General features: G+C 40.3%; 2 protein-coding genes across 2 annotated transcripts in view; both read right to left on the reverse strand.

Annotated features, from left to right (window-relative positions):
• Nucleotides 1–26,558, reverse strand: part of PIP5K1B (phosphatidylinositol-4-phosphate 5-kinase type 1 beta) — a 330,053-nt gene that overhangs the window by 250,793 nt on the left and 52,702 nt on the right. The gene's annotated exons all lie outside the window — the stretch shown is intronic.
• PABIR1 (PP2A Aalpha (PPP2R1A) and B55A (PPP2R2A) interacting phosphatase regulator 1) lies at nt 4,970–7,813 on the reverse strand. The gene has a single exon (XM_082841957.1). The coding sequence runs from the start codon at nt 7,749–7,751 to the stop codon at nt 6,879–6,881; it is 873 nt and encodes a 290-aa protein (XP_082698083.1). The 5' UTR covers nt 7,752–7,813; the 3' UTR covers nt 4,970–6,878.

The following is a 26,558-nucleotide window of genomic DNA, read 5'->3' on the forward strand; positions in this document are numbered from 1 at the left end:
TAGTTGTGCATGCACAGGACTGGAGTATTTGATGTTAGCTGCCTAACCTCTCTGTTATAAAACTGTTTTCACAAACAAGCTACATATAGAACCAAAAGTCACTTTTTTGGCGGGGGGGGTGGGTACAGATCTATGTACAAATTTTATTTGCATCCACTTACTATTTCTGTGAGCTTGGGTAAATCACTTAACTTCACTAAGGTTAACTTCCTTATTTTTATTTTTTAATTCAAGTATAGTTAATTTACAATGTGTTAGTTTCAGGTGTACAGCAGTGATTCAGTTCTCTCTAACTATCTATCTATCCACATATCTATCTATCTATCTAACTATCTACCTATCTATTCTTTTTCAGATTCATTTCCCTTATAGGTAGAATCAAAAGTCACTTTTGAGGTGATTTTAAAATATTTATTGAACTTCCAAAAATGATACTAACCTTTTGGAACAAATTGTGGCTTTCAATGGTTTGTTTCAAAATATCTAATGCAGGGACGTTACACTGTGAAACTTGAAGTTTAAGCACCAATTCTAAAATGCATTCAAAGGCAAGTTTTCCTTTTTGGGTCCTTTTGCTGAACAGTGATTTTCTATGAAGTAAAGGTAAGAAGAATAATAGTTTCTCAGGGATTGCTCAAGTGTTCTGAATTTAAATCTCTAACCTCTGGGGAGAGCTTCTTATAGAGAAAGAAGGCGAATTTGTTAATTAGGTAATAAAAGATTTTGGATCACTCTTTAAATCCTGCTGTTACTTTTCCTCTAAAAATGATACATTTTTACCTTATAGAGTTTGTTTGTGGGGGGGGGGGGCGGTCAAATGGTTCTTGCTTTTGTTTCCCCAGGAGTGAAAATCTAAGGACAACCAAGGATACTGTATAACTCAAGTATAACAAAGCATATATAACATACACATATATATACAAATTTTTTTAAAACAATAATTTAAAATTTGTAGTTTGGGGATTTCTTATTTCGAATAGCAAATCAGTTTTAAAATATGTAAACCATGATATCCTTCTATACAACTTTAATTTTTTTTAACCTATTAGTAAAGAAAGCAATCCTCCTGATTGCTTCCCCTAATATGATAATAATGTCTAAAGCCATCATTTTAAGTAAACATATCGTTTGATTCAGAACAAGTGGCAACCCTAGCAAGCTGGAAAATAGGCTTTATCTCAAAAAACAAAACCAAAAAAGTCTGTTCATAAGGAAAAGGCAAAAAAGACTTAAATTCAAATGGAAAAAAAAATAACAGAAAGCAACAGAGACTTGAGAAAATGTATCTGGTGTTCTCATCTGTTAAATGGGAATAATCATTGCATTTACCTCACAGGGCTGTCATGAGGATTAAATAAACTCATTACAATCAAAGCATGGAAAATAGTGTCTAGGCCCTTACTGAATACTCAATAAATATTAGTGCTAATTATTATTATTACTATTGGCAATGGCTCATATATTAGACCATCTCTTGCTTTTCTACTAGGGAAAGCAAACAGTCTTAAAGGGATCACAATCTTGTGAAAATCCTGGCTGCCGAGCAATGATAGCCTGATTTCACAGAGGAAGTACACTAAAGAAATTGCTCAAGGTTCCCCCGATCCAGAAGTGAGAAGAGGTCATTACCGAGGGATCAGTGTTTCTGATTTGTGAAGGGAAGGCTATCATCTAAAAAAGAGATAAGGCTTGTTCTGCATTTTCCAGAGAGTTGGACTTGAATTAAATGGTGTAAGTTCCAGAGGGAAATGTCTGCTCAGTGTAAGAAATACTCCAACGTCAAAAAACTCTCATCTTATAAAAGGACAGGCTGCCTAGAAGGGTAGAGTATACTGTTACTGAGTGTGAAAGTAGGAGTTTCATCAGTCATGGATAATAAAGAAGATTCCTTAGCAAGTCCACACTAGGTGACAATAATGACAACCATCATCACCACAAGGACAGTAATGACAGTTGATACTAACTGCCCAGCACCGCTGTAAGGACTTTACCTAGAGTGACCCTTACCTCAGCCACCCAGCTCCACAGTCTGTGTTTTTAACCACTACCTCCCAGTTCGGAATCCTGAGCAAGGTACCTAATGTCTCTGTGCCTCCATGATAAGTGAGGACACATAAAGTGCGGATAATATGGCACTAATCTCAGAGGATACTGATGAAGATTAAATGAAACAATACATTTGTTTAGCAGCTAGAAGAGTGCCTGACATGTAGCAAGTACTTTATATATACTTTTTAATATAAAGTTCATATCAACTTTTAAGAAAACCTTTTTGCTTGCATGGCAAGGTAAGGAAGGCATAAAGAACTGTCTTGGCTACAGTGAGCAATCTGACTCCAAAAAAAATTTTTTTTTTAAATCCACTAAATGGAACTCAAGGCTTGCTGATTCAGGATTGAGTCTCTGAACACAATGAGACATGAAAAATATGGGCAAAACTGCTAAAGTGAGAGTTCTGCAGTGAGATCAGATTCTCTGTATACTTTGTCGTGGATGACTGTAACGTAAGACCTTGGGAAAAAACGGCCTATTCCATGACCCGCTGCTGACTTCTCTTAGCATCTCCAAGATCTTGGCCAATCACTCAACTCCACTTTCAGCAGAATACTTATTTGCTTCACACACTTGACTTTACCTAGTTCCCGCTTAACCAATTCCCAAACTTAGGTCAATCCAATCTACTTCTTTTGCACCGGACATCCAATGGCAACCTGTCATCCAATGTGGCCTAATAAAGCTCCTACTCACCCTTGTCACTCCTTTACAGATTCTCACAGAGGCAGCATTAAACCTTTATCTCATTCAAGCTTCCAAATCTACCCCTGCCCCACCCTCAAACATCCTACACTCCTTAAAACTTGGAAAAGAGAGGCAATCAGATACAAATTCTTTTCACTTTTCATATACACCTTCCTCCAAACCCCTAAACTCCTGCAACACAAATCAGTCCAACATTTACTGCTATCTTTGCCTAGCCTTTCCACTCTCCTTCCTGTTGCAAAAGAAAAAAAAAAAATTATTCTAGACAACCTTTCCAAGACCAACTCTTTCTTCTATTCACTGATGCTACTCAGGAAGTATCAGTTACATCATCTCCTTCGGTTTGTTGCTTTGGCGACTATTCCCCCCAATCTCCCACTTCTCTCTTGGATCTTCAGACTTATTCTACTCATCTAAAAACATGCCAATAAGAAAACAATTCTCAGTCCTGTTTCCCTCATAAGCCTTGACCCTTTCCCCCTTATATGCCAAATATCTAAGAGTGGTCTCTTGCTATAGGTATGTAGCCGGCTGAACTGATAAATGTGAACCACTGGAAGGCAATCCCATACAGGGTATTCTTGATTACAATCAATCTTTTAAGTACGCTTAAAGGTTCCAACATCCCACAGCTGCAGATTTGGTGACCATTAATTATATGTTCCATTTACACTGTGTTTTTGAGAAACATCATAAAGGAAAATATACAACAGAGGTTTGTTATACATGACAAACTGTACCTTAACTCAATGTTGGTATGTGCTTTGGGGCTTCTAGCACAACGTTTATAGATTAGCAATACTAATACCTTAAAAAGGTTTTTTTGAAGCTAATTCTTACATGAGCTAAGCCTTTACATTCTATAGAGTAATGACTGAAGCCATGAGCAATAATATAATAATCTAAATTGTCTATATAAACTCTTAGAGCCTTATCTGATTTAAAACTTACCACCTATACATAAAAATAAACTTATAGAAATAAAAGCTTCTCTATACCTTCAGGGAAAAGGATCTGGTAAAAGCCCATAAAACAGGAGAACAAGATGTACTGAACAAGAAGCAAGCAAGCCAGTGAGGGTGGAGCACAGAGAGCAAGGGGAGGGAGAGGCAAGGGTCAGACTGCACAGGGCCTCCTAGGGCAGAATTAATACATTTTGGTATACCATAAGAACAACAGGAGGCAAATGAAAAGCTTTAAGCTGGGAGATGGAAGGATCAGATCTGCAATTTTAAAAGGATTACTCTAGTTGCTGTATGGAGGATGAACGGGTAGCCAACCAGAATGAGTGTGAAGGGACAAGTGGGAATTAGGAGGCCTAAGAGGGAAATGATGGTAGGCTGGATCCAGGTGGCAGTACAGATGAAAGAAGATAGATTCTGGAAGATAAAATCAATAAGATTTGGTGAATGATTAGATATGAGGGAAAGAAAAGAGAGATGTCAGTGAGATGTTGGTTTCCTGAATTTATATACACATATACATGGAAGGCAAAGTTACATCTTGTATAACGTATAGCGAATTATTAACAGAAATTACCTATGGGTAGTGAAGATGAATTTTACATAGTAAAAGGCAGACTTTCATTTTTTTTTACTATATAGATATCTGTATTGTTTAAATATTTTTATAAGCAGAAGGTATACATTATTTCATAGTTAAATTCAAATGCAATAAAAAGAAACAGCATTTTCCTGGGTAAAAAGGATAGAAATGGCATTTTAGGGAAAGGAACAATTTAATCAAAGGTACAAACACATGAAAGTACACGGCATATTTAGAGTATCAAGTGGTCTAGTGTTTACAGAGTAAGAAGGGAAGATGTGTAATTGGGGCAGGATGAACAGAGGATTAAACCTGTGTTAGAGTACAGCCAGCTCATGAAGGACCTTATCATATGTCAAGTTAAAGAAAGCATTCTCTAAACTATAGAAAATGGAGAAGCATATAAAGATTTTAAGCAGGAGGATGACAAACTCAAGTTTATATTTTAGAAAGATCACTTTAGAGGCAGTGTGAAGACTGGGCCAAAAGGGAGGTAAGAAAATAGGCTGCGAGATCACTTACGCCGGAACTTAAGCTAAATCAGGGCAACAGAGATAGAGAAGGGGAGACACAAGATTCACTTCACAAGTAGACAGGACTTGGTGATTGAGCTGGATTTGACACACAGAGAAAAGGGAAAGTCAAAGATGCTTCCCATGGTTTTGAGAAATTAGATAGGATGACATCAATTTAGGTAATACAAGAACAAGTTAAATGAAGAGATAATAAATTTTGTTTTGAAGGTGCTGAGGTTAAAGTACCTCTGGAAGCAGGTCAAAGTGCCCAACAGGAAGTTGGACATACACGTTTGAATTTGAGGAACAAGGTCAGAACTGGAGCACATTAACCCTTTTACCCAGAATAGAGAATTTTAAGCCTGTGGACACGATCTTACCCTCGATGTAATGCACTGAATTCTTGAGGCAACTGCCAAAAGTTGACCAGTTCCTTTTATTCTCATAGTTGTAAAAATTCCACGTAATTGTTAAACTCTCTGTAGGCAATAACTTAAAGTGAGGCGGAACATTTTGTCTTGGTTTCTTGGTTTCTCTTTTTCTTTTTTTTCCCCTTCCCCTTTTGTTTGCCATTCTTTCTATCTCCCTGCTTATCTAGTTAAGGAAGATACAGGAAATATAAGGAAGTATAATATAAAAAAATTTGTTATTAAATATTTTCATACTTTGTCTTAATTGTAAAAGGCAAAGAAAAGAACATTTCACAATTCTACCTTTAACAAAACCTAAGTTAAATAATGATTTACCTAGATGACTCTCCCCTGATTTCCTCTGGCAAGTCACTGCCCCTTAATTAAACGACATCCCCCAGGCAGTCAAGTCCAGCTGTAGCTTTAACCACAGAGGTTCCTGAAACAATTCCACGGTCCTGTTGTTGCTTACTGTCAGAAGTTTGAGTCACACTGTACCTTTGTCTAACCGATGATGCCCTAGTTTCTTGGGAGGTGGAGAGGAAGGACCTGTTGGCAAGGAAACAGCTGCTTCCTTCCTGAGCCAGGGAAAACCAAGAAGGTGACAGATGGGCAGAGCATAAAAGCAGCCAAAAGTTGCACTGGTTCCTTGTTGGCAAGGATTTTCACTGAGGCACGATTGGGTATTTTAAAGCATATTAATGGCTGAGAGAGTTTCATCTGCCTGGGTGCTCTGCTGAAGTTCAACAGGGCTTCCCACACATCTTCTACAATGGAAAAACTTTAAAATTTGCAGTGGTACAAAGAACCTGGCCTCAGCCTATGTACAGTGGGCTAAGACTGCAAGGCACTGTCCCATTTCACTTTAGGATTATGCCCAAAAGAATGCACTTTCTGGTTAAAAAAAAAAAAAAAAAAGAAATTCTGTATAGTAGCTATAGTTGTACAACTTATTAGAATTACTATTAAAATTTCATTAGAAAATGTTTTTTAAATATGTTTTACTTTTATATATTTAATTTTAAAAGATTTGTTGCAAACTTTTATATTCTGCTCTTTTATCACCATCCCCCATCCACTTCTGTACCCAGAAACTTAAATATTCAAGGATTCCTGGGTAAAACAGACAAACACTGGATGGATAAAACTAACATTTTAAAAATACCTGTACATAGGTAAGTTATTGTTCTTCATCAAATAGAAATTAGCAATCACTGAAAATAACATTAAAAATTAGTGTGGGCATGAAGTATGGAATTTTAAAACATCAGTTTACTATGCTGATTAATTCAACATTTATATTTGCATCAGAACTTAATAATCGCATAAATAAATAGAGCTCTCAGTTATTTTAAAAAATCAAGGGATAACACATGTATTTAGACATATTAGCAGCGTAAAGATGTATGCTTCAACACACTTATTGGGAAAACGTCTGAAAATATTACACTGAATTCAAGGGCACCCGCAGGAATCTGACATAAAAGTTCTCTAGAATAACAACATTTCAGGAAATTCCAAAAAAGGAAAAGGGTAAAATAGGAAATAGCCTCAAATTAATCGACAAAGTTCAGTGCTTGTTCCAACTTCATTTTTCTCTCCATTGCAAAAACAAAAACAAAACCGAGTCTCAGGATGGGTGGGTGAATCACTTAGATGAAAGTTCATCTACTGGAATAAATGGAGAGGCCGCTTGGGCAGGTGACACAGGAGAGTCGGTGGTAGTGCTGACTTTCGCTGGTGAATTACAAGAAGATCCGGCACTGCTGCTGTTTCCATCAAGGGTATCGGAAGATACACACACACCAGGATCTGACAGCTGTGCAACGTCAGAAGAAAGCATGTTGGTGATGCCCTGGAAAAATCTCTTTGGCTGGTATTCAGTTTCCATTTCACATTTTCTTTTCAATGGTCCAAGAACACTTGGTCTAATGCAATTAATTGGACTCTGGCTTCTCCGGGTAGTAAATCGGGTCGTTGGGCTGGGAATAGGGCTTGGAGGCAATCCATTGCTACTCACAAAACTTTGCAAGGATGGTGAAAAACACTGCTTCCCAATTCCCCGGGTGGGTGACGGTGCTGGCGACACCGGAATGAAATCGATGCGTTTCGGGGAGGCGGATTTCTCCACGTCGTTGTCACTCAGGCTGAAACTTTCCTCCCAGGAGTGGCTTATCTGCATTGCGTTCTGCACCTCGCGCTCGTGGACGGTCTCTCGATTGATCAAGTCCATGCCCTCCTCCTGTTTGATCTGGTGCAAGCGGCTGCTGTGCATGCGGACGGGGGAGGCCGGTAGTAGCAGGCCGTGGCGGTTCGGGAACGTTGTGCTGTTTCGCCTGGCGCTCGGCGCCTCGGCCTGGAACACCGGCGAAGTGTCACTGAGGCCGTGGATCAGGGGGGCGCTGTTAGACCTCCTGAGGCCCCCGCCGCCACCGCCGCTGCCGCTGCCGCCGCCCTCCGCCGGGCTCCCAACCGTGCCTGGAGGCAGCTCCAGGTCCAGCTCCATCTTCTCCTGAGCCATGTTGCGGGCAGAGAGGCGGGGGCGGTGCTCAAAGACCTAGGATTCCCATTCCCCGCAGTCCAGGGCCGCTGCCGCCGCCACCGCCACCGAGAATCTGTCAGCGGGCTCGTCCCTCTGCGCATGCGTGCCCCTTGGCGCAGGCGCCCTACAATGTCTCTCTTCGTGGCGCCCGCTTAACGCAGAATAGCTGCGTCGCAGCCCTAGGGGGAGGGGGCAGGAGTGGTTGGGCCGCCAGTCAGTACGTTCCTTCCGCTGATATCTGTGAGCGCAGACCTGCTTTAACGCATATTAATAAGGTTACCACCATATTCAGGAGTATATATTTATAAAATTAGAGCTCTGAAAGAGAGGTCCTTGGCGATGTGGGGCTGTATGATTACGAGTGGAGTTCGTGCTAACCAGAGAGGCCTTCCCTGAGCAAGGGACCATCTCCTGAGATCCCAAGAAGCAGGCCAAAAGGATGGGGTGTAGAACTGCCTGGGAAGCGGGAAGCGAGGGCTGCCAGCTGGGTGGCTGGCGGGAACCAGGAAGGGAGGGAGGGAGTGTGGCCTGGAGTGGAGAGTAAGCTGGCGGGACGTGAGGTGGTGGACCTTTATCCTGAGAACAGTGAAAACGCGGAAGGTTTTCCAGCCATGGGTATAATGGCGACTGAAAAGGTCCATGGCTGCAGTCCGGGGAATAATGTTACTGGGAGATTAGAACCTACAGAAAAAGACCAGAGAGGAGGCAATCCTCGGGGCCAGAGATGATGGTAATTTGCAGTAAGGTGGTACTGTAGGAGAGGAGTTGGAGAGAATGGGAAAATCTGGGAACTCGGTCAAAGAGGGAAAAAAACCAACCTGTATTACTATTGTTTTATTTAGAATCATATTTCCAGCACAGGCATATGTGCTCAATCATGTTCATTTAGGATGAGGAATTTAATGAGGGGAAAACCAACAGGTCCTCGAACTTTAAAAATAAAAACACAATACTTGGCTCATGTAAGTAACATAAACTTTCATATCATTAAAAATTGGTTTATATTTATTCTTTAGTGTCTTCAGTCAGATTTTTTCGCACATAACCAACTGTGTGCCAGGCAATGTGGTAGGAATTAGGCCCTAATATGGAGACATTTAATTTCTATTTGGGGGGGAAGAGATAAATATATGGGCTATTTTTCAGATAGTGGTAAGCCTTAGGAAAAAATAAAATAGGGTGGTGTGATAGAGCACTACTGGTAGAAGGGAGGGGGCAATTAGATAGAGCTGGGATCTAAATGATGAGAACCAAGTCCTGCGGACATCTGGGGGATGAATATTCCAACCATAGAGACTAGCAGGTGCAAAGGCCCAAGGCAAACGTAAGTGTGGTGAGCTGGCAAGAAAAGAAAAAAGGGCCGTGCCGCTGAAGCGTAACGGGGGGGAATGGTATGAGGGGGTAAAAGAGTTTGGCTTTTATTCTAAGTAGGATGAAAAGCCACTGGGGAATTGAAGCAGGAGAGTGATATTATCTGGTTTATGTTTTAGATATCACTTTGGCTCTGTGGAAAACAGGCTGAAAGAGGGCAGGAGTGGAGACAAAGATGGATTAGGAACCATGGCAACAGTACAGACGAGAGATTACTGGACTAGGGTTGTATCAATGGCGATGGGGGAGAAGTAGCTGGATTCAGGATATGTTCTGGAAGTAGAACCTATAGGATGTGCAGATGGATTAGATTTAGATGGTGAAAGAAATAGATAATTCAAAGGCAACTCACAGGTGTTTTACGTAAACTGGGTAGATGGCAGTATCATTTACTGAGCTAGGGAAAGAGTGTATTTAGAGGAGTAGAAATTAAGAGTTCTGTTTTGCTGATTTGAGTTGAAAGTGTCTATTAGATATCCATGAGCCTAGGTGAACTGAAAGAGAGCTTAGTGATTTTTGTTTGGCCTACTTTTTGCAGTTGAAGAAAGTGAGATCCAGAGAGGCCAGCACAGTCAGCATCACATAGCTTGTTTAGTAGTGGGAACCAGTACTAGAATCCAGTATGAGAATGCTAATCCATGCCCTCTCCACTGTCTCTCAAACAGCTTTTAATTGGAAGCCCCCATAGAATACGGATCCTGGTAATGAAATAATGTTGATCATTCATACCTCTAATTATAGAAACTGATTTAAATTTTCCAAGTGCCACACGCTATTCAAGGTGCATCGTATGTAGAATCTCATTTAATCCTCACACTAACCCTAGGAAGTAAGTAGCCTTGTTCCAGTTTGCAGGGGAAACTGAGATGCAGGGATTCAGTAATGTGCCCAGGATGACAGGAAGCGGTGGGACCTCGCCCTTTGGGCTCCAGAGCATGGGCACGATGGTGCCTCCTCCACGTGCAGTAACACTTCAGACTAGGAGAAACCACTTCCAGATTGTTTACACCTGTGTGAGTGCAATGGTATTTGAGACAGAATTTGAAGGACAGGTAGGATTTTAATAGATGATATTTCATATAGAATTGGAAGCATGAGTATAAAATAGCAAATCTGCTAATACATAAAGTACATGGAGACGAATAGGTAATGGGAGAAAGTTGGAAATTAAAGTTGGAGTCAGAGAATTGGAGCTCTGAATGCCAAACAAAAGTGCCTGTATTTAACGTGTGGGGCAATAGGAAGCCGTTGACAAGAGGAGTGACACAATGAGAGCTATGCTTTAGGGCCTGCCAGGTGGATGGATCTTAGACAGAGGGAAGTGGAAGAAGGAAGGTGGAAAGAACCAACATTTTCTAAGTGCCCAATGCTGCCAGGCCCTTTAAACACTATAGTTCCACTTAATTCTCATTGTAATCCTACAAAGCAGATACTGTTATGCTCATGTTATAAAGGGACAAGTGAGGTTCAAATATTGCAAAAGGCCCTATAGCTACACGGAAGAACAAAGATTTGAACCAATATGAATCAAGACCTCACTTCAAAACCTATATTCTTTTTGCTGCTTTCCCCATGAAACAACGGACAAAGGATTAATCCCCCAAATATACAAACAGCTCATGGAGCTCAATATCAAAAAAACAAACAATTCCATTAAAAAATGGGTGGAAGACCTAAATGGACATTTCACCAAAGAAGACATACAGATGGCCAAGAGATGAAAGATGAAAAGATGCTCAACATCACTAATTATTAGAGAAATGCAAATCAAAACTACAGTGAGGTATCACCTCACACTGGTCAGAATGCCCATTATCAAAAAATCTAGAGACTATAAATGCTGGAAAGGGTGGGGTGAAAAAGGAACCCTCCTGCACTGTTGGTGGGAATGTAAATTGATACAGCCACTATGGAGAACAGTATGGAGGTTCCTTCAAAAACTAAAAATAGGGCTTCCCTGGTGGCGCAGTGGTTGAGAGTCTGCCCGCCGATGCAGGGGACATGGGTTCGTGCCTCGGTCCGGGAAGATCCCACATGCCGCGGAGCGGCTGGGCCCGTGAGCCATGGCCAATGAACCTGCGCGTCCGGAGCCTGTGCTCCGCAACGGGAGAGGCCACAACAGTGAGAGGCCCACGTACGGCAAACAAACAAACAAACTAAAAATAGAACTACCATATGACCCAGGAATTCCACTACTGGGCATATACCCTGAGAAAACCATAATTCAAAAAGAGTCACGTACCACAATGTTCACTGCAGCACTATTTACAATTGCCAGGACATGGAACCAACCTAAATGTCCACTGACGGTTGAATGGATAAAGAAGATGTGGCACATATATACAATGGAATATTACTCAGCCATAAAAAGAAACGAAATTGAGTTATTTGTAGTGAGGTGGATGGACCTAGAGTCTGTCATACAGAATGAAGTAAGTCAGAAAGAGAAAAACAAATACCGTATGCTAACACATATATATGGAATCTAAAAAAAAAAAAAAAAATGGTACTGATGAACCTAGGGGCAGGAATAAAGATGTAGACATAGAGGATGGACTTGAGGACACGGAGGTGGGGGGTGGGGAGGAGGAAGCTGGGGCAAAGTGAGAGAGTAGCATCAACATATACACACTACCGAATATAAAATAGCTAGCTAGTGGGAAGCAGCAGCATAGCAGAGGAAGATGAGCTCGGTGCTTTGCAATGACCTAGAGAGGTGGGATGGGGAGGGTAGGAGGGAGGCTCAGCGGGGAGGGGATGTGGGGATGTTTGTGTGCATGGGGCTGATTCACTTTGTCGTACGACAGAGACTAACACAGTATTGGGAGCAATTATACTCCAATAAAGATCTATTAAAAAAAATAAAGATGGAGAATTTGATGGTTAACTGTGAGATGAAAAGAGGGTCTAAACTAAAGTTGGGAATGGCAGAAAAAGGAGGTGGATGTGGAGACCGGAAGGTAACAACCCAGAACCTGACTGCGTGGCCGTATGGAGGATAAACAGAGAGGAGTCACAAACAACTGAAGTTCAAGCATGAGCAGCTGAAAGAATGGTACAACAGTACTGAATAAAAACAGAAGAGAGAGGAAGAGCTTCCGTAAGAAAATCAATATTAGATGAATAGGAAAAAAGTATTAACTATAGAGCTTATTTTATAATATCCATAGCATATTGCTAATTTGCATATTACTAAATTATTTCTATCAATAGTGTGCCTCAAATGTGCCAACATTGTTCATCCATGTCTGGATAAACACAATAATCATCTTTACTAATAAAGCACAGAGATGGTGATAACTACAAAATCAAACATACACCTATTAGAGATCTTCACTTGTTTCCCTGTTTCTACCCTTGTCTCTACAGTCAATTCTCCACCCTATGTTCAAGGTCATCCTTAAAAATAAGACTTGAAGAGTCACTTCCCTATTCAAAACTCTTTGGTGGATTCCCACTCGGGGGGGAAAAAGCCAAGGTCATTACAAAGACCTATAGAGCTCTATCTGGGTCCCTGCCATTCCTCTGCCTACCCACCCAGTCGCTGCCTTCCTCCAACTGCTGAGGCCTCCATGCTATGCTTCGGCATGCTCCCCCGCCACCTAGCTTACTCTTCCTCCAGTGGACATCAAATTGTTCCATCCCTTCAGCTCTCTGCGCGAATGACCTTTCCTTGTAAAAAGCAACAACAGTTCCCAATACCAAGTCTACACTCCCATCCGCCTCACTCGGTTTTCATTTTCCTCCAGAGCACCACATGACAATATGTATACATTGTTTTCTTGCCTCATCCTCAAGAAGGCAAACTCCATGAGGGCAAGGCCTTTGCTCTGTTCCTTGCCATAAGCCTAGTATCTAGAACAGGGCCCGGCACATAGCACTCAGTAAGCAGTTGTTGAGTCATTGTGCAAGTGAATGATGAATGAATGAATGGACTAATGTAGCTCTGTCCAAAAGGGAAGAGAACTCTGGTATTTGAAAGTCCAGAAAAGCCTAATAGGCCCTTCTAGACTGATTCTAAGTGCTCCTTACTTTGACAATTCCTTTTCTCATATCAAGAATATCATTATCAGTTACAGGGCCCTCCAGCCCATGCAGGTAGGCTACCCGAACAAACCATTATGTGAACCAAGACGTTTAAGTCCTAAGTTTCCATTCTTTTTAAACCATCTGCTTATACACACTTGACAGAGTTAAAATGCTCAGGGCTGAGGATTCTAAGCAGTATGTAATATATTGAGTTAGTGCTTCGTCTCAAAGGAATAAAAGATAAATGAAAGAAAAGAGCAGCCATAAAATGCAATTCAGCCTGTTGCAAAAATAATACCAGAGGCAGGTCTAGATCTTCCCTAAGTCAATTCACCCTTCTGGTTTCACTCCGGGTATGAATTAAATACCACACTTAGGGGTAAGTCATAAAATCAAACATCTACTCATTAAACTTTATTGTGATTAATATTTTATTTTTTCAGACTAACAGGTAGTTTCCTTTTAATTCCTAGGAGCAATTTCTTTTAACTCAACATTTTATTTTTGAGATTCAACATAATGTTGCTGTATAGAATTCTACCCTTTAAATGTACCACAATTTATTTATCCATTCAAACAGTAGTGGAAGTTTGCACCGTTTACAGTTTGGGGCTACAGCAAATAGGAGTTCTATAAACATCTAGGAGCAATTTTTGACTATTAAACCCCCAAGCATATAAAAAGGCAGATATCCACCTCTGAATCCATACTGAATGAATGTGAAATACAAAAATATGTGTACATGTATAATCTGAGATGAGCTGGAAAATGTCTCCATATCCCACATTAATTAATATCACCTATCTAGAATAAAAATCTATCTAGAAAAAAAATAAAAATAATCTAGAATGAAAAACAGAAAAGTGTACTTTCAAAGCATAGGAGCTCAGGAGTGTTCACTGGTACAACAACTTAGGGAAAATGTTTGGCAGTACATCATACTACCACTAAAAGAAAATATATGCATGTTCTACAATTAAGAAATTCCACTTTGGGGTATATATCCAAGAGAAATGAGTACTTATGTCTACTGAAAGCCATGTACAAGAATGTTCCTTGCATTTTTATTCATAATAGCCCCAAACTGGAAACAACCCAAATGTCCATGAACAGAACAGTCAAAAGGGTGAACACATTATACAATGGAATTCTTTACTCAACAAGATGGATGAGTTACAGTGCAATGTTGAATGAAAGAAATCAAACACGTAAGAGTGCATACTCTTTGACTACCTCTTTATGCGGTTCAAGAACAGCCAAAAGCAATCGATGGAGGTAGCAGCCAAAATAGTGGTTACCCTTGGGAGTACTAACTGGGAGGGACACAAGGAAATGTTCCATATCCTGTTCTGGGTGCTGTTGACACAGGCATCAACATAGGTAAAAAATTATTAAGTAAGTACTTAAAATGTATACACTTTATTGCATATCAAGTTTGTCCTCAAAATGTTATCGATACAGAGAAAAACAGAATGGGAACCTGGAATGTAAATGGAGGACAAAACAGAATAAGAATGTACTTTAGTCGGGATGAAGATATTTTGTTCAAACGCTAACCACGAGTCTAACTCTAAACTCGAACACTAAGCTTCCAAATCTCTCTGACACACAACATTATCAGGGGAAGAATAGCTAGTTGGCCTTGACAGGACAAAGAAAGCAGACAGAAACACACACATACGCCCTTCAAGCTGCCTTTCACTGGGGCCCTAAACACCAATAGACTCCAGGAGCCTCACACAAACACTGGACACTTGTCTGAGGCCAGTTACAGATCACCAACAGAACGATCCGTTCTCCTTGGCCCTGTTCCCAAAGAGCCCTCAAAGTTACTTATTTCTACGAAGGCATGAAAGAGGAAATGAAGCCCATTTTAGAGCCTTTGACTTTCTCAACTGCAACCCGTGTATTCTGTTCAGTCGGTTCTGCAGTCTCCTCCTAAGCATAATTCATGAAATGAAACAGAGTTAAAGTAACGTCAGAGGAACTCAGCGGGGCCTGTTATTACATATGGAAGGAATGAGAATTGTGTTTGAGGACGCAACTTTGGCCACAGGGAACTTATTTTGTTATCATAATGAAAGAAAAATAGTAGATGATCTCAGAAACTGTTATCAACCATTTACTGTACACTTACTGAGAGCCAGTAAGTACAGAGACTCTTCCTAGCATCTGCCCTCGAGGTTGCTTAATCTAATCCTTAAAACTTTAAAGCAGCAGCAAGGATTAGAAGATCAAAGCACAAAGCTTACTAAGGGGCTTTTGACCCGCTCACCTTTCATTTTCGATAACTGCTAAAAGCCATCACGCCACTTGCATGGAGCCACAATCTTTATAGGGAAGAAGTAAAAAGGCAGAAAGGGGGCCTCAAAGGCCTGACAGAGGAGCCTTAAACAGCCTAGGTCCTCACCAAAGTTCAAGCAAACAAATATATGTGAATTGTAGTTATTTTGTTCAATTTTTTTCAAGGGAGAATATCAGGGAAGATACTAAAAATAGCCATCCAGCTCCCACTCTCTACTTTAAGTCCTTCGACTAAAGTAGAACAATGAGTTGGTATCATTTTTCGATCCTCGCCAATTTTATACATTTTAGGCAGTACCCATTTTTTAGTGCCTTCTCTTTGGCATTAAACTTCTCCTAGGCCATAAACCAAGGTTATGATTGTTGTCCTTTACTGTTTTCATGTTTCTCTCTACCTGTCTGCTATCTTTCCCTTAAAAGATTAGCCCATCTGGCAAGCAAGAAAAAAGAACTGATGTCTTTACGGATAATGTATAAAGTTAACTTTGAAACATGCAAAAGCTGCAAATCTAGTTGGATTATATACTTGGGTCTTCCAGTTGGATGTCTGGGAAACTTCTAAAAGGGCTCAACGTATTAGTGCCAGTAGGACTATAGCAAAAAAAAAAAAAAAAGGTACCAAACCTGGAGTCAGACAATCACACTTCCAGCACAGTGACCTTGGACAAGTCTGGCAACTTCTCTGGGCTTGCTTTTCTCATTTATGAAGTGGGGACACAACCTCTTTGTTGTAAAGATCAAACGAGCTATGTCCGTAACAGGCCTTGCAAATGGTAAAGGCCCTATACAAACAGGCTTCTCTCAATGAAAATACTTAGTGCTATGATTGCAAAATGACCCTGCCTACTCTTCCCCTACTCTCATCAAAAAGCTTCCTTTGTTTTCTTGCTTTTAGTTTGATTCTGTGAAATAAAATTCTCTCCCCGCCTTCTTCCCTAAGACAATTAGTCATTTTTAGAGACACACAGTTTCTGTGGTCTAAGAAGTATGAACTGAAAAGTTCATGTGCAACTAGGTGGACAATTTCTAAGAAGGAGAAATAAGAAAAAACACATTTCTAAGAATTTCACTCTCTGAGTCTGCCTGACAAGAGATGGACCCCACAGGGTGGAGAGGCCATCAGGAACTAAAAATGTGGCTAGATCAGTGAATCCTATTCCCCGCAGCAAGTCACTTGTCTGTCCCCAACAGCAGCAGCTACCCTCCCTGATCGCGCTGAACTTTTCAACTGGGACTAATCCCACAGGCTTATTCTCACTTATTCATTTTAAACCCTGTTTTGAATTCTGCTGTCGTGCTACTGTCTTTGCTGGCATATAATGAACTGCACAGACACACATTAGGCTGAGCCTGATAAACAAGATGAACCCAGCCACTCTCAGACAAAACCGGAAGAGGAAAGGGGAAGGGACCAGAAAAAGATGCAAGAAGTTTCAAGAGATGCATTCCTCGAGATGCACACCCTTCTCTCCAGGTAGCTGACTCCTTGTAGGTATGTTTTGAAGATCACGTCAAACGATCTTAAGAAGTTTGAAGCTGCTGCCCCAGACCTAAAGATTCATAAACTACGTGCTTTAGGGAAATGTTTTTGGCTTTAGAGGATGACAGCTGCATAGCCAAGAGTCACCTAACCTCTAAGACGCTTGAAGAAAGTGGATTCTATGACTGAGAGAGAGGGCAGTTTCTAATGTGTTCTTTTCCTTTCCCCCAGCTATACTTTAAGCTAATATGTATTATGGAGGGGTGCTCTATTTCCTCCTATCTCATACTTACTAATTTATAAACTGAATGCAACCGTAATTCACCATCTGTATGCCTTTTCCACCTGCAGCTCAACTTGTTGGTAGGAAATGAAGTTTTACCACCCATGGAGTTCTATCATCTGAAAGTTCCACTTATTAGGAAGTGGTACAGATGTTTCTTCTTCACTCTCCATTTGAAAACTCAAAGTCTAAAAGAGGAGACTTCTTCAGCCCTTATGGTTGTGACACTTTTACCAGACAATGTCGCCATCATGATCATCATCATCATACAATAGTAGCTTGCATTTACTGAGGGCATATGTGCCAGGTACCCTTCTAAGTACTGTGTGTATATGAACTCATTTAATCCCTACACCATTTCTAGGATTATGACCCTCATTTTATAGATGAGGGAAAGGAGGAACAGAGAGGTTAACGTAGGGGCCTGAGATGACACAACCAGTTAAGGGGTAGAGGAATTTAAGCCCGGGGTCTGGCTTTCAGAGGCTCACAGCTCACGTAACACAAGTGGATTCCTCAAACCTGCCATGTTCATGGTGCTCCAGGCTATTTTGAAAGAATGATGGTGGACTTGACACGTACAGGAGCATCATTCTGCTTATCAGGAAGACAGATGAGGGATCCACGCAATTGCACGGGCTTACAGACACTAGCGAGGTTACAAAATTCAGCAATTAATAAATGCCCTACTTGCCCCAAAGCAGTCCCGAAAACGAATGCAAAGTGTTAGAACCACAGAATGTCAGCTCTGAAAGGAGCTTTAGAAATCACCTACACTAACCTTTATCAGCAAGGAATTAGGTTCAGAGAGAGCCAGTGATTTCTTCAAGGTCAAAAAGGCATCCAGCACAGAGGCAAGACGTTTTATTTAAGTCATAGAAATTGCTTCCTCATGTTTGCTCTCCGGGTTCCCCTTTCACTTTCAACTCTTTCTCTAAACAAACAGCATCCACTTCCATGGTTTCAACTATGACCAATGTGCTGACGTCTCTCAGATTCATGTCCCTAAGTAGGGCTGTCCTATCTCTAGACTGTAATATATAACTACCTACTAGACAATTCCACTCTACTTTTCACAGGTCCTTCAAACTTGTCTGTGAACAAGCTCACTTCTCCCTACCCCAGACCCACTCTTCTCTTGAGAATGAATTAACACAATAATCTCTCCAGACAGCCACAGCAAAACTGCACAGATTCTAGATCTCTCCACCCCTTCATATCTTCCATCTAAACCATCACTAAATCTCTTCAATTTTACTTGCTTAACATCTGATAGCCTCCCCTTTCTCTCTGGCCTCTATTACTAAAGCATTCCGTCTGCCCCTCAACTACAACAGCTTCAATGAGTCTTGGGCATGTGAGGATGGCTCCAATCCTACCCAATTTGCATAAGTGCTGCCAGGATGAATTTTCTGAAATAATCTCACCACAAGAGCAGACATACAGGCTACAGAGAGGAAGACAGACTGAAAAGAAGGAAGGAGGGTGGCAGGGAGGAAGGAAGAGGCTAACCCTAGTATCTGCCCAAATTGCTCTAAAGCTCTACTCCCTTTGAATGGAAAGTACTACAACACAGTATTTAAGAAATCATGCTCTGAAGTCAGAGAATCTGGGTTTAAATCTTGACTGTGTAACTTACACAGGCGTGGCTTGGGGGTCAAGTTACTTCCCCTCCTTGAGACTCAGTTTCCTCATCGAAAAATGAGGATAATAGTCCCTCTATCAAATGACTGTTGTGAACATTAATTGAGGTAATACGCACGAAACTCTTAGAACACAGCCAGACATGAGATTTCTCAAAACAGATCCTAGAACCATAACCAGTACATCTTATTTAACCAGACTGTTGCCTCACTTCTCTTTCCTAGGCACCAACCACCTAGCCAGCTCTTCCTGCAACATGTATTGAGTGCCGCATCTACATGCAGTTCAGTTTGGAGACTGAACAAATACTGGTGACGAAGCTTCTCTGCTAGAACTCTGAGATTTCAAAATCCTTCAAACCACAAAACACTCAAAATCTGTGACAATGAAGGCTCTGTAGCGGGTATTATAAAGATGAAAAAGACCCCAGGGAAGTTGAGAATCCAGGAAGGAGGTAAGCAGCACATTATTAACCATACAATAAGCTAGTTCTCATATCCTCAGCCTTAAGTGAGCATCGGGATCATCTGCGGAATTTTTAAAACAAACACAACAGAGCCCCAGTACAGAGATTCTCACTCAATAGGCCCGGGACCTGGTATTGCCATTTTTATTAAAAAAAAAAATATTCTCCAAGTGAATCTGATGTGCTCCGAAGGTTGGAAACTCCTGGAATGAAAAGCATCTCTACTGCTCACAAGTACTTATTAAAATATTAACATTTTAGAAGAGCCTGTGCTCCGCAACAAGAGAGGCCACGATAGTGAGAGGCCCACGTAGCGCAATGAAGAGTGGCCCCCACTTGCCGCAACTGGGGAAAGCCCTCGCACAGAAACGAAGACCCAACACAGCAAAAATAAATTAAAATAAATTAATAAACTCCTACCCCCAACATCTAAAAAAATATATATATACTAACATTTTAGAAGATGAGGAGATTGCTTTCAGCTGATTGAGGGGAATAACAGAAAGTCTATGAAGAATTCTTGCAGACAGGATCCCCAGGGAGTCTGTTCTAACCTGCCCAATTTGGAGCATGAGAAGCCATCTTCCAATAATAACACTAGCTGAGTGAAACCTTTATGTGAGAATTTTTGTTTTTCTGTTATCTGGACTCCTTCCTATCCCTGTTTTGACCTGGAGAGGACAGGACCTCAGCAAGATGGCCAAAGGCTGAGAAAGAGGCTTTTTGCCTGCAGCAGGCCTTACGGAAGGAGGGGAGAAGAGCTGAAATGAAGTTGGAGGCTCTGCCAATCACACTGGAGATACCAGCAGCAAACCGTGATTTAAAATGACACTTGTCGGGCTTCCCTGGTGGCGCAATGGTTGGGAGTCCGCCTGCCGATGCAGGGGACACGGGTTCGTAACCCGGTCCGGGAAGATCCCACATGCCGCGGAGCGGCTGGGCCCGTGAGCCATGGCCGCTGAGCCTGCGCGCCCGGAGCCTGTGCTCCGCAACGGGAGAGGCCACAACAGCGAGAGGCCTGCGTACCGCAAAAAAAAATAAAATAAATAAAATAAAATGACACTTGTCAAATGTGTCAGAAATGCTGAAGGATTTGGTTTTGTTTGCAGGGAGGGAGGACGATGTCTGGGAGATACCTGGGGATCTTAGGGAGAGGCAGAGGGAGGGAGATAGAAACAGAGGGAGGGAGTGTGCAGCAATTGGGAGGAGCTGCACCTTAGGTGGGTGATAAGAAACTGGAGGAAGCCAGTAGACTATGCTCTGAAAAATGTGGTTGATTCAAACTGAGAAAACATTTTTCAAGTTCTGACGGGGTGCCAGGTGCTTCCGCATAGACTCAGAGGAAAGCAAGCAATAAAACATCACCATGACGGGTCATGGAAGGGTTCTTAAGGACAGGATTTTCTTAAACTTTTTTTCTTTCCCGAGAAGTGACTAGTGGTAAGAGAAATACTAATGACAGGAAAGGAAAGATAATTGGGACAGAAAGTCCTGGAGTGAGTGGAGAAAATGGAATTGGGGGCACAAGCAACAGGTTATAATAACCTTTAGCTTTAGAGAAGTCAAATCTGGGGGAATTACATCGCTCTTTTCTTCATCAATAATAGCTAGTTACAGTTTCAGAGGGCTGCTTACATTTGATGTACTCCATCACTGACAACATGAAAACTTCCACTTTTCTTCAGCAAAAATGAAGGGAAAATGCAATTAATGCTAGTGCTTTTATTATACTTAGCAGTTCTGGAAGCCGGATATAGACTATAAGCTAGAAAAACCCCACAGCCTAGGCTTCCCTGGTGGCGCAGTGGTTGGGAGTCCATCTGCTAAGTGCAGGGGACACGGGTTTGAGCCCTGGTCCGGGAAGATCCCACATGCGGCAGAGCAACTGGACCTGGGCGCCACAGCTGCTGAGCTTGTGCTCTAGGGCCCGTGAGCTACAACTACTGAGCCCGCGTGCTACAACTACTGAAGCCCGTGTGCCTAGAGCTCGCGCTCTGCAACAAGAGAAGCCACTGCAATGAGATACTGCAATGAGAAGCCTGTGCACCGCAAGAAGAGTGGCCCCCACTCGCCGTAATTAGAGAAAGCCCGCGTGCAGCAACGAAGACCCAACGCAGCCAAAAACAAAATAAACTAATTTTTTAAATGTATATAATGTTTTAATTTTTAAAATAAGATGAGGGAACTAGGGATATATTATTGGGTTTGAAGAAGTTGTGCATTTAATGAAGCAAATATTTAATTTCTTCAAACGCTTCCACCACTTTTCCCAATAGTGTGACTAAGTCAACTTTCTACACGTGTGCCCAGTATCTCACTTCAGTTTATTATCAACAACTGAAATGCTTCCGAGGGCAGGCAGACAGAGGAGTGATAGCACTACAAGAAAGAGCATTTGCACTCAGCAGACTGGAGAGCTGGGGGGCATCTAAAGGAGACAGACAGCCACTGTGCAATTCTAGCCAACTGTTGCCCTTTGCAGAAAAGGGTGCCATTCAATGCTGAAGCTTCTACTTTTTCAAGAGAGGCTGAGCATTCAGATTTTCAAAACCATGGATTCTCACAATCTGTACATGTTAAATTACAAAAAAATAAAAAAGCTAATTAACACACTGGGTGGGCCTGATCAAAAGGGTATAAACGCTGGTTTAGGCTCTGAGGCACCAGCTCATGACCTCTGAAAACCCATTCTTTTCTCTCATTTTTTTTTTTAAAAACATCTTTATTGGAGTGTAATTGCTTTACAATGGTGTGTTAGTTTCTGCTTTGTAACAGAGTGAATCAGTTATACATATACATATGTTCCCATATCTCTTCCCTCTTGCGTCTCCCTCCCTCCCACCCTCCCTATCCCACTCCTCTAGGTGGTCACAAAGCACCGAACTGATCTCCCTGTGCTATGCGGCTGCTTCCCACTAGCTATCTATTGGTAGTGTATATATGTCCATGCCACTCTAGTCTCAGCCCTCTTTCCCCAGGACTGTCATTCCTGGTCTGCTGCGTGATGACCCCTCCTTCCACAATATCCTTTGTCATTTTTCTTTATACTCAACCTAGTCTCTGGCTACAGGCTAAGAGGACAGCAGCCATGTCTTAGAAGTAAAGGGATACCCTGCAGTGCTTGACCTGGGGCCTGGTGCACGTCAGGAACATGAGAATGATGGTGGGTGATACCTTTGAAACCTCTCCTAATGGATGATGGATGCATCCAGTTTTTCCTTTTCTTCCCACTTCTACCCCTACCAGCACCAGTTATAACCAGCCCTGTGTCTTACTGACTTCTCTTACTGTTTTTAATAAGTTTCCAGTTGTTTCTCTTCTTTCTAGGTACGTACTTCAAATAGCTACAAATAATAAGTTCCACTTCAGTGTTTATATCTGTTACTACTTTCTCTTGTCTCCTGGCTGGTACTTTCTGAGTCAGGTTTATAATTTCAATGAAAATGAGCATTCTTATCATGCATTTGACTTAAATGGGAATGCTTCTTGTGTTTCACAAAATATGATGCTGCTTTGTCATGAGACTATGCGGTATTTAAAATAAAGCAACAAAAGTAACATATCCTTATTCTAATTTTACTAAGTTTAAATTTTTTCTTTATAATCCAGAATGTGTGTTGGATATTTTTTCTGTTACCAAAGACTGATTTTATTTATTCTTATGAAGTTAAGTTTATTGACATATAATTTACATGCAATAAAATTCACCTTTATAAAGAATACGGTTCAGTGAGTTGTGACGAATGTATATAGTCACATAACCATTGCGACAATCAATATATCATTGGATGTTGAATTTTAGCAAAGCATTTTTGTCACCTGTTAAGATGACAATATAGATTTTTCTTTTTTGATCTAATATGGAGCCCAGCTTCTCCAATACTGAACCAAGCTCACATTCCTGTGATGTGCCCCACTTGACCATGTATTTATTTAATGTACTGCTAAATTCTATTTGATGGTATTTTATTGAAGGGTTTTGCATCGATATTCATAAGCCGGATTGATCTTTGGTGTGTGTGAGCATACACATGTACATGTTCACACACACTATCTTTGTGAAGTTCTGATATAAAGATCATTTTGGAATAAAAAACCTTGGAAGTTTGCCTTTTGCTCTTTGCTTAGAAAAAGCTGTAACAGTAATGTGAACATTCACCCAGGTTTACATGGGAAAGCTCCAGTTTACATCATTTGTCCCAAGTAAAACTCCCTTTAATAAATTATATGGTCACCCTACTTAATATCTTTGAATGTTGGAAGAATTTACTGAGGCCAACTGGACCTTGCACTTTGAATTTAGAAAGCATCTTCTGATAATTTTTCATTTCTTCCATGGTTATTGATTTAAGTTCTCTCTCCTGGGAGCCACTTTGAAACAGTAAAATTTCCTAGAAATGTACTTCATCTGTCTCCATGGAATTTCACATAGTACCTTACAATATTTTTTGGTTATTTCTTCTTTTTGGTCTTTAATTTTGTTGACTTTTACTTTCTCTGGTAATAAGAGAACAAAAGACATACTTGTTCACCGTACAAAATTTTAAAAATAAAAACATACAAATAAAAACACAAACAAAATTTAAAAAATAAAAACACATACAAAGTTAAAAATTACTCAGAAATAATTACTGTTGACACTGTCATGTGGAACATTTCAGACTTTTGGCTGCCTACAAACCTACCTTCCTACCTACACACAGCGTTTATTAATCAGTCTCTTCCTTGTTATATGGTGTGACCATCTTTTCCATATCAATAAATACATATTTTCCATCTTCAATTTCAATGGCGGTGAAGCATGATTATACCATGACTTTCCTATTTAAATTCCTGACAATAGGGGATAGGTAGATGGGTTATTTTTTAAAAACTATTTTTAACAATGCTGCATTGAACGTTAACTAACATCTTTGCATGCTCCTCCAGTTATACTGGTAGGACAGATTATTAAAAGTAGAAGTGCTAGTCAAAGATAGATATATTTAAAAACAATTTTTTGCTTATAAAAAGTCTATATTTCTTATATTTAAAAAATCAGCAAAGTAAATATTTCCTGCAATCCATTCTCCAGTGACACTTCTGTTCACATTTTGTTAGGGGTATAGCCACCAAGCCTTAGTGTATACTTTTTTTTAAACCATAAATGAGACCATATTATACATACTAATTTGTAACTTACTTTCCATATTATGCCATCTTTTCCTGCACAGCATCATTCTGTACAGCTATAAGATATTCAATGGATAAAAGAACCATAATTTGATTAACTACTGATGTAAATGTGAGATGTTTCCAATTTTTGCTACTATAAACAATGCTACAATGAATATCACTGTCTTTAGTTTGGGCTCCATTGTTCAATTATTTCCTTAGGCTAAATTCCCAGAGGTGGAACTGCTAGATCAAAGGATTTTTACTTCAAGGCTTCTGATGAACACAAGACCCTTGAGAAAGTCTGCATCAGTCAGCATTCCCAACAGAGTCTGAGTGCTTGCTCTCCACATGCACCTCAACCTCAACCTCAACATTTTTGTTCTTAAACTTAGGCTTAGATAACAAAAAGTGGCACTTAGGTTTGCTGTTTTTCACATTTTTTTTTTTTTTTTTTAAATTTTTGGCCTCGCCCTGCAGCATGTGGGATCTTAGTTCCCCATCCAGGGATTGAAGCCGCGCCCCCTGCATTGGAAGCGCAGTCTTAAACCACTGGACCGCCAGGGAAATGCCTGGTTTTTGCATTTTAAAAATTATTAATAAATTGGGTATTTTTTTTTCATGTACTTTTTGGCTCTTCACAAGTTACCAAATCACTTTATATGATCTAGTATCTATCTATAAACAGAATAGCCATAATAAATCATATTTATTTCTTAAAATCTTCAGTCTTATTTTGGAGAAATAAAAAAAAAAAAAGAAAAACATGCCTTGCATTTTTAGAAATAGCTCTGGGTGCTCTTGTTGGAATTTTGCTCTAAGTTTATTCCAAGTAAGGGAGAGCAACCATTTTCTCCATGTTGCATTAACATGAACAGGTACCAGAACATTACAAAATGTTTTGTTGGAGCACAGAATTCAGTGTAGCACGGGTACACACCCAACTTTCCAGTATAGCATAAGCATTTTAATAGATATTTCATTATAGTACAGTCTCATCTCTAACTGCTCCATGGAACAGACCGCTAAAATACTAGAGGCAGGCTAGTTTCATCACATTGTCAACATCTGTAATGTTTGAAGCATTAAAAATAAGGAGTGCAATCTTTCTCAGAGCTTTCATTTTTTTCAGGGCTTTCATTTTCAAATAAGCACCCATTATGAACAATTGTGACTGATTTCCTTTGGAGCAATAACATAGTGAACATTCACTTTTATTTTTTTTAAACAGTTAAGAACAAATGACCTGCGAGTGAATTCAAGATAATGAGCAGTGATTGTAGCATTCCATCAAAGCATTTTTGTTTAAATGCTTAAAAACAAGATTCAGAATACATATTCCAAAAGGCAGCAAATTTAGATGGGCCTTCTCCACTTTTTCTTAAACTCTAGTTTTATTTTAAAATGCACACGTCAAATGTGTGAAATGCTTCAGTGTTTTTAAATAACTATCATTAAAGAAATCAAGGTAATTATAAATTGAAACATAAAATCAATTTTGGGGGGAAACACTGATGCTTATGTTTACATCAAGAGATCACATAATAAAGGTGAGGGCAAGAAAAGGTTTACTTTATCAGTCTTTTTACCATTATTATTTTTTGTTTTGATAAAGTATTGCCTAATCTGTCTGACCTTGCAACTCTTGATATAATGTATAAAGCAACACTCTAGCATTAAATGAAAATCCAGTAAAAAAAAAAAAAAAAAAAAGTTTATATTCCTAAAGCATTCAGTAGAAAGATACTAAAATTCTAAGGTCCTTCAACAGTACTTTGATAAAAGAATTACTAGACAAATATAGCAACTTTGGGAAACAAATCTTATCCTCCCAACTCATTCATTGAGCTATAGGCCCCCAAATATAACAGATTCTAAAATCTAGTATAAGAGATGATTAAAGCAACAGGTTAGGAAAATAAGATGACACTAAGAAATGGAAAGGCCATTTTATGGAATTAATAGTACTGTGAATTCACCCACAATGGATGGACTTAACCGAGTAAATATTCCCGGAAATAACCCACCACTTAGCTCCTGAATGCAATGAAAAAA

Source organism: Leucopleurus acutus (assembly GCF_964270905.1).
Source record: "Leucopleurus acutus genome assembly, chromosome: 7".
Lineage (NCBI taxonomy): Eukaryota > Metazoa > Chordata > Mammalia > Artiodactyla > Delphinidae > Leucopleurus > Leucopleurus acutus.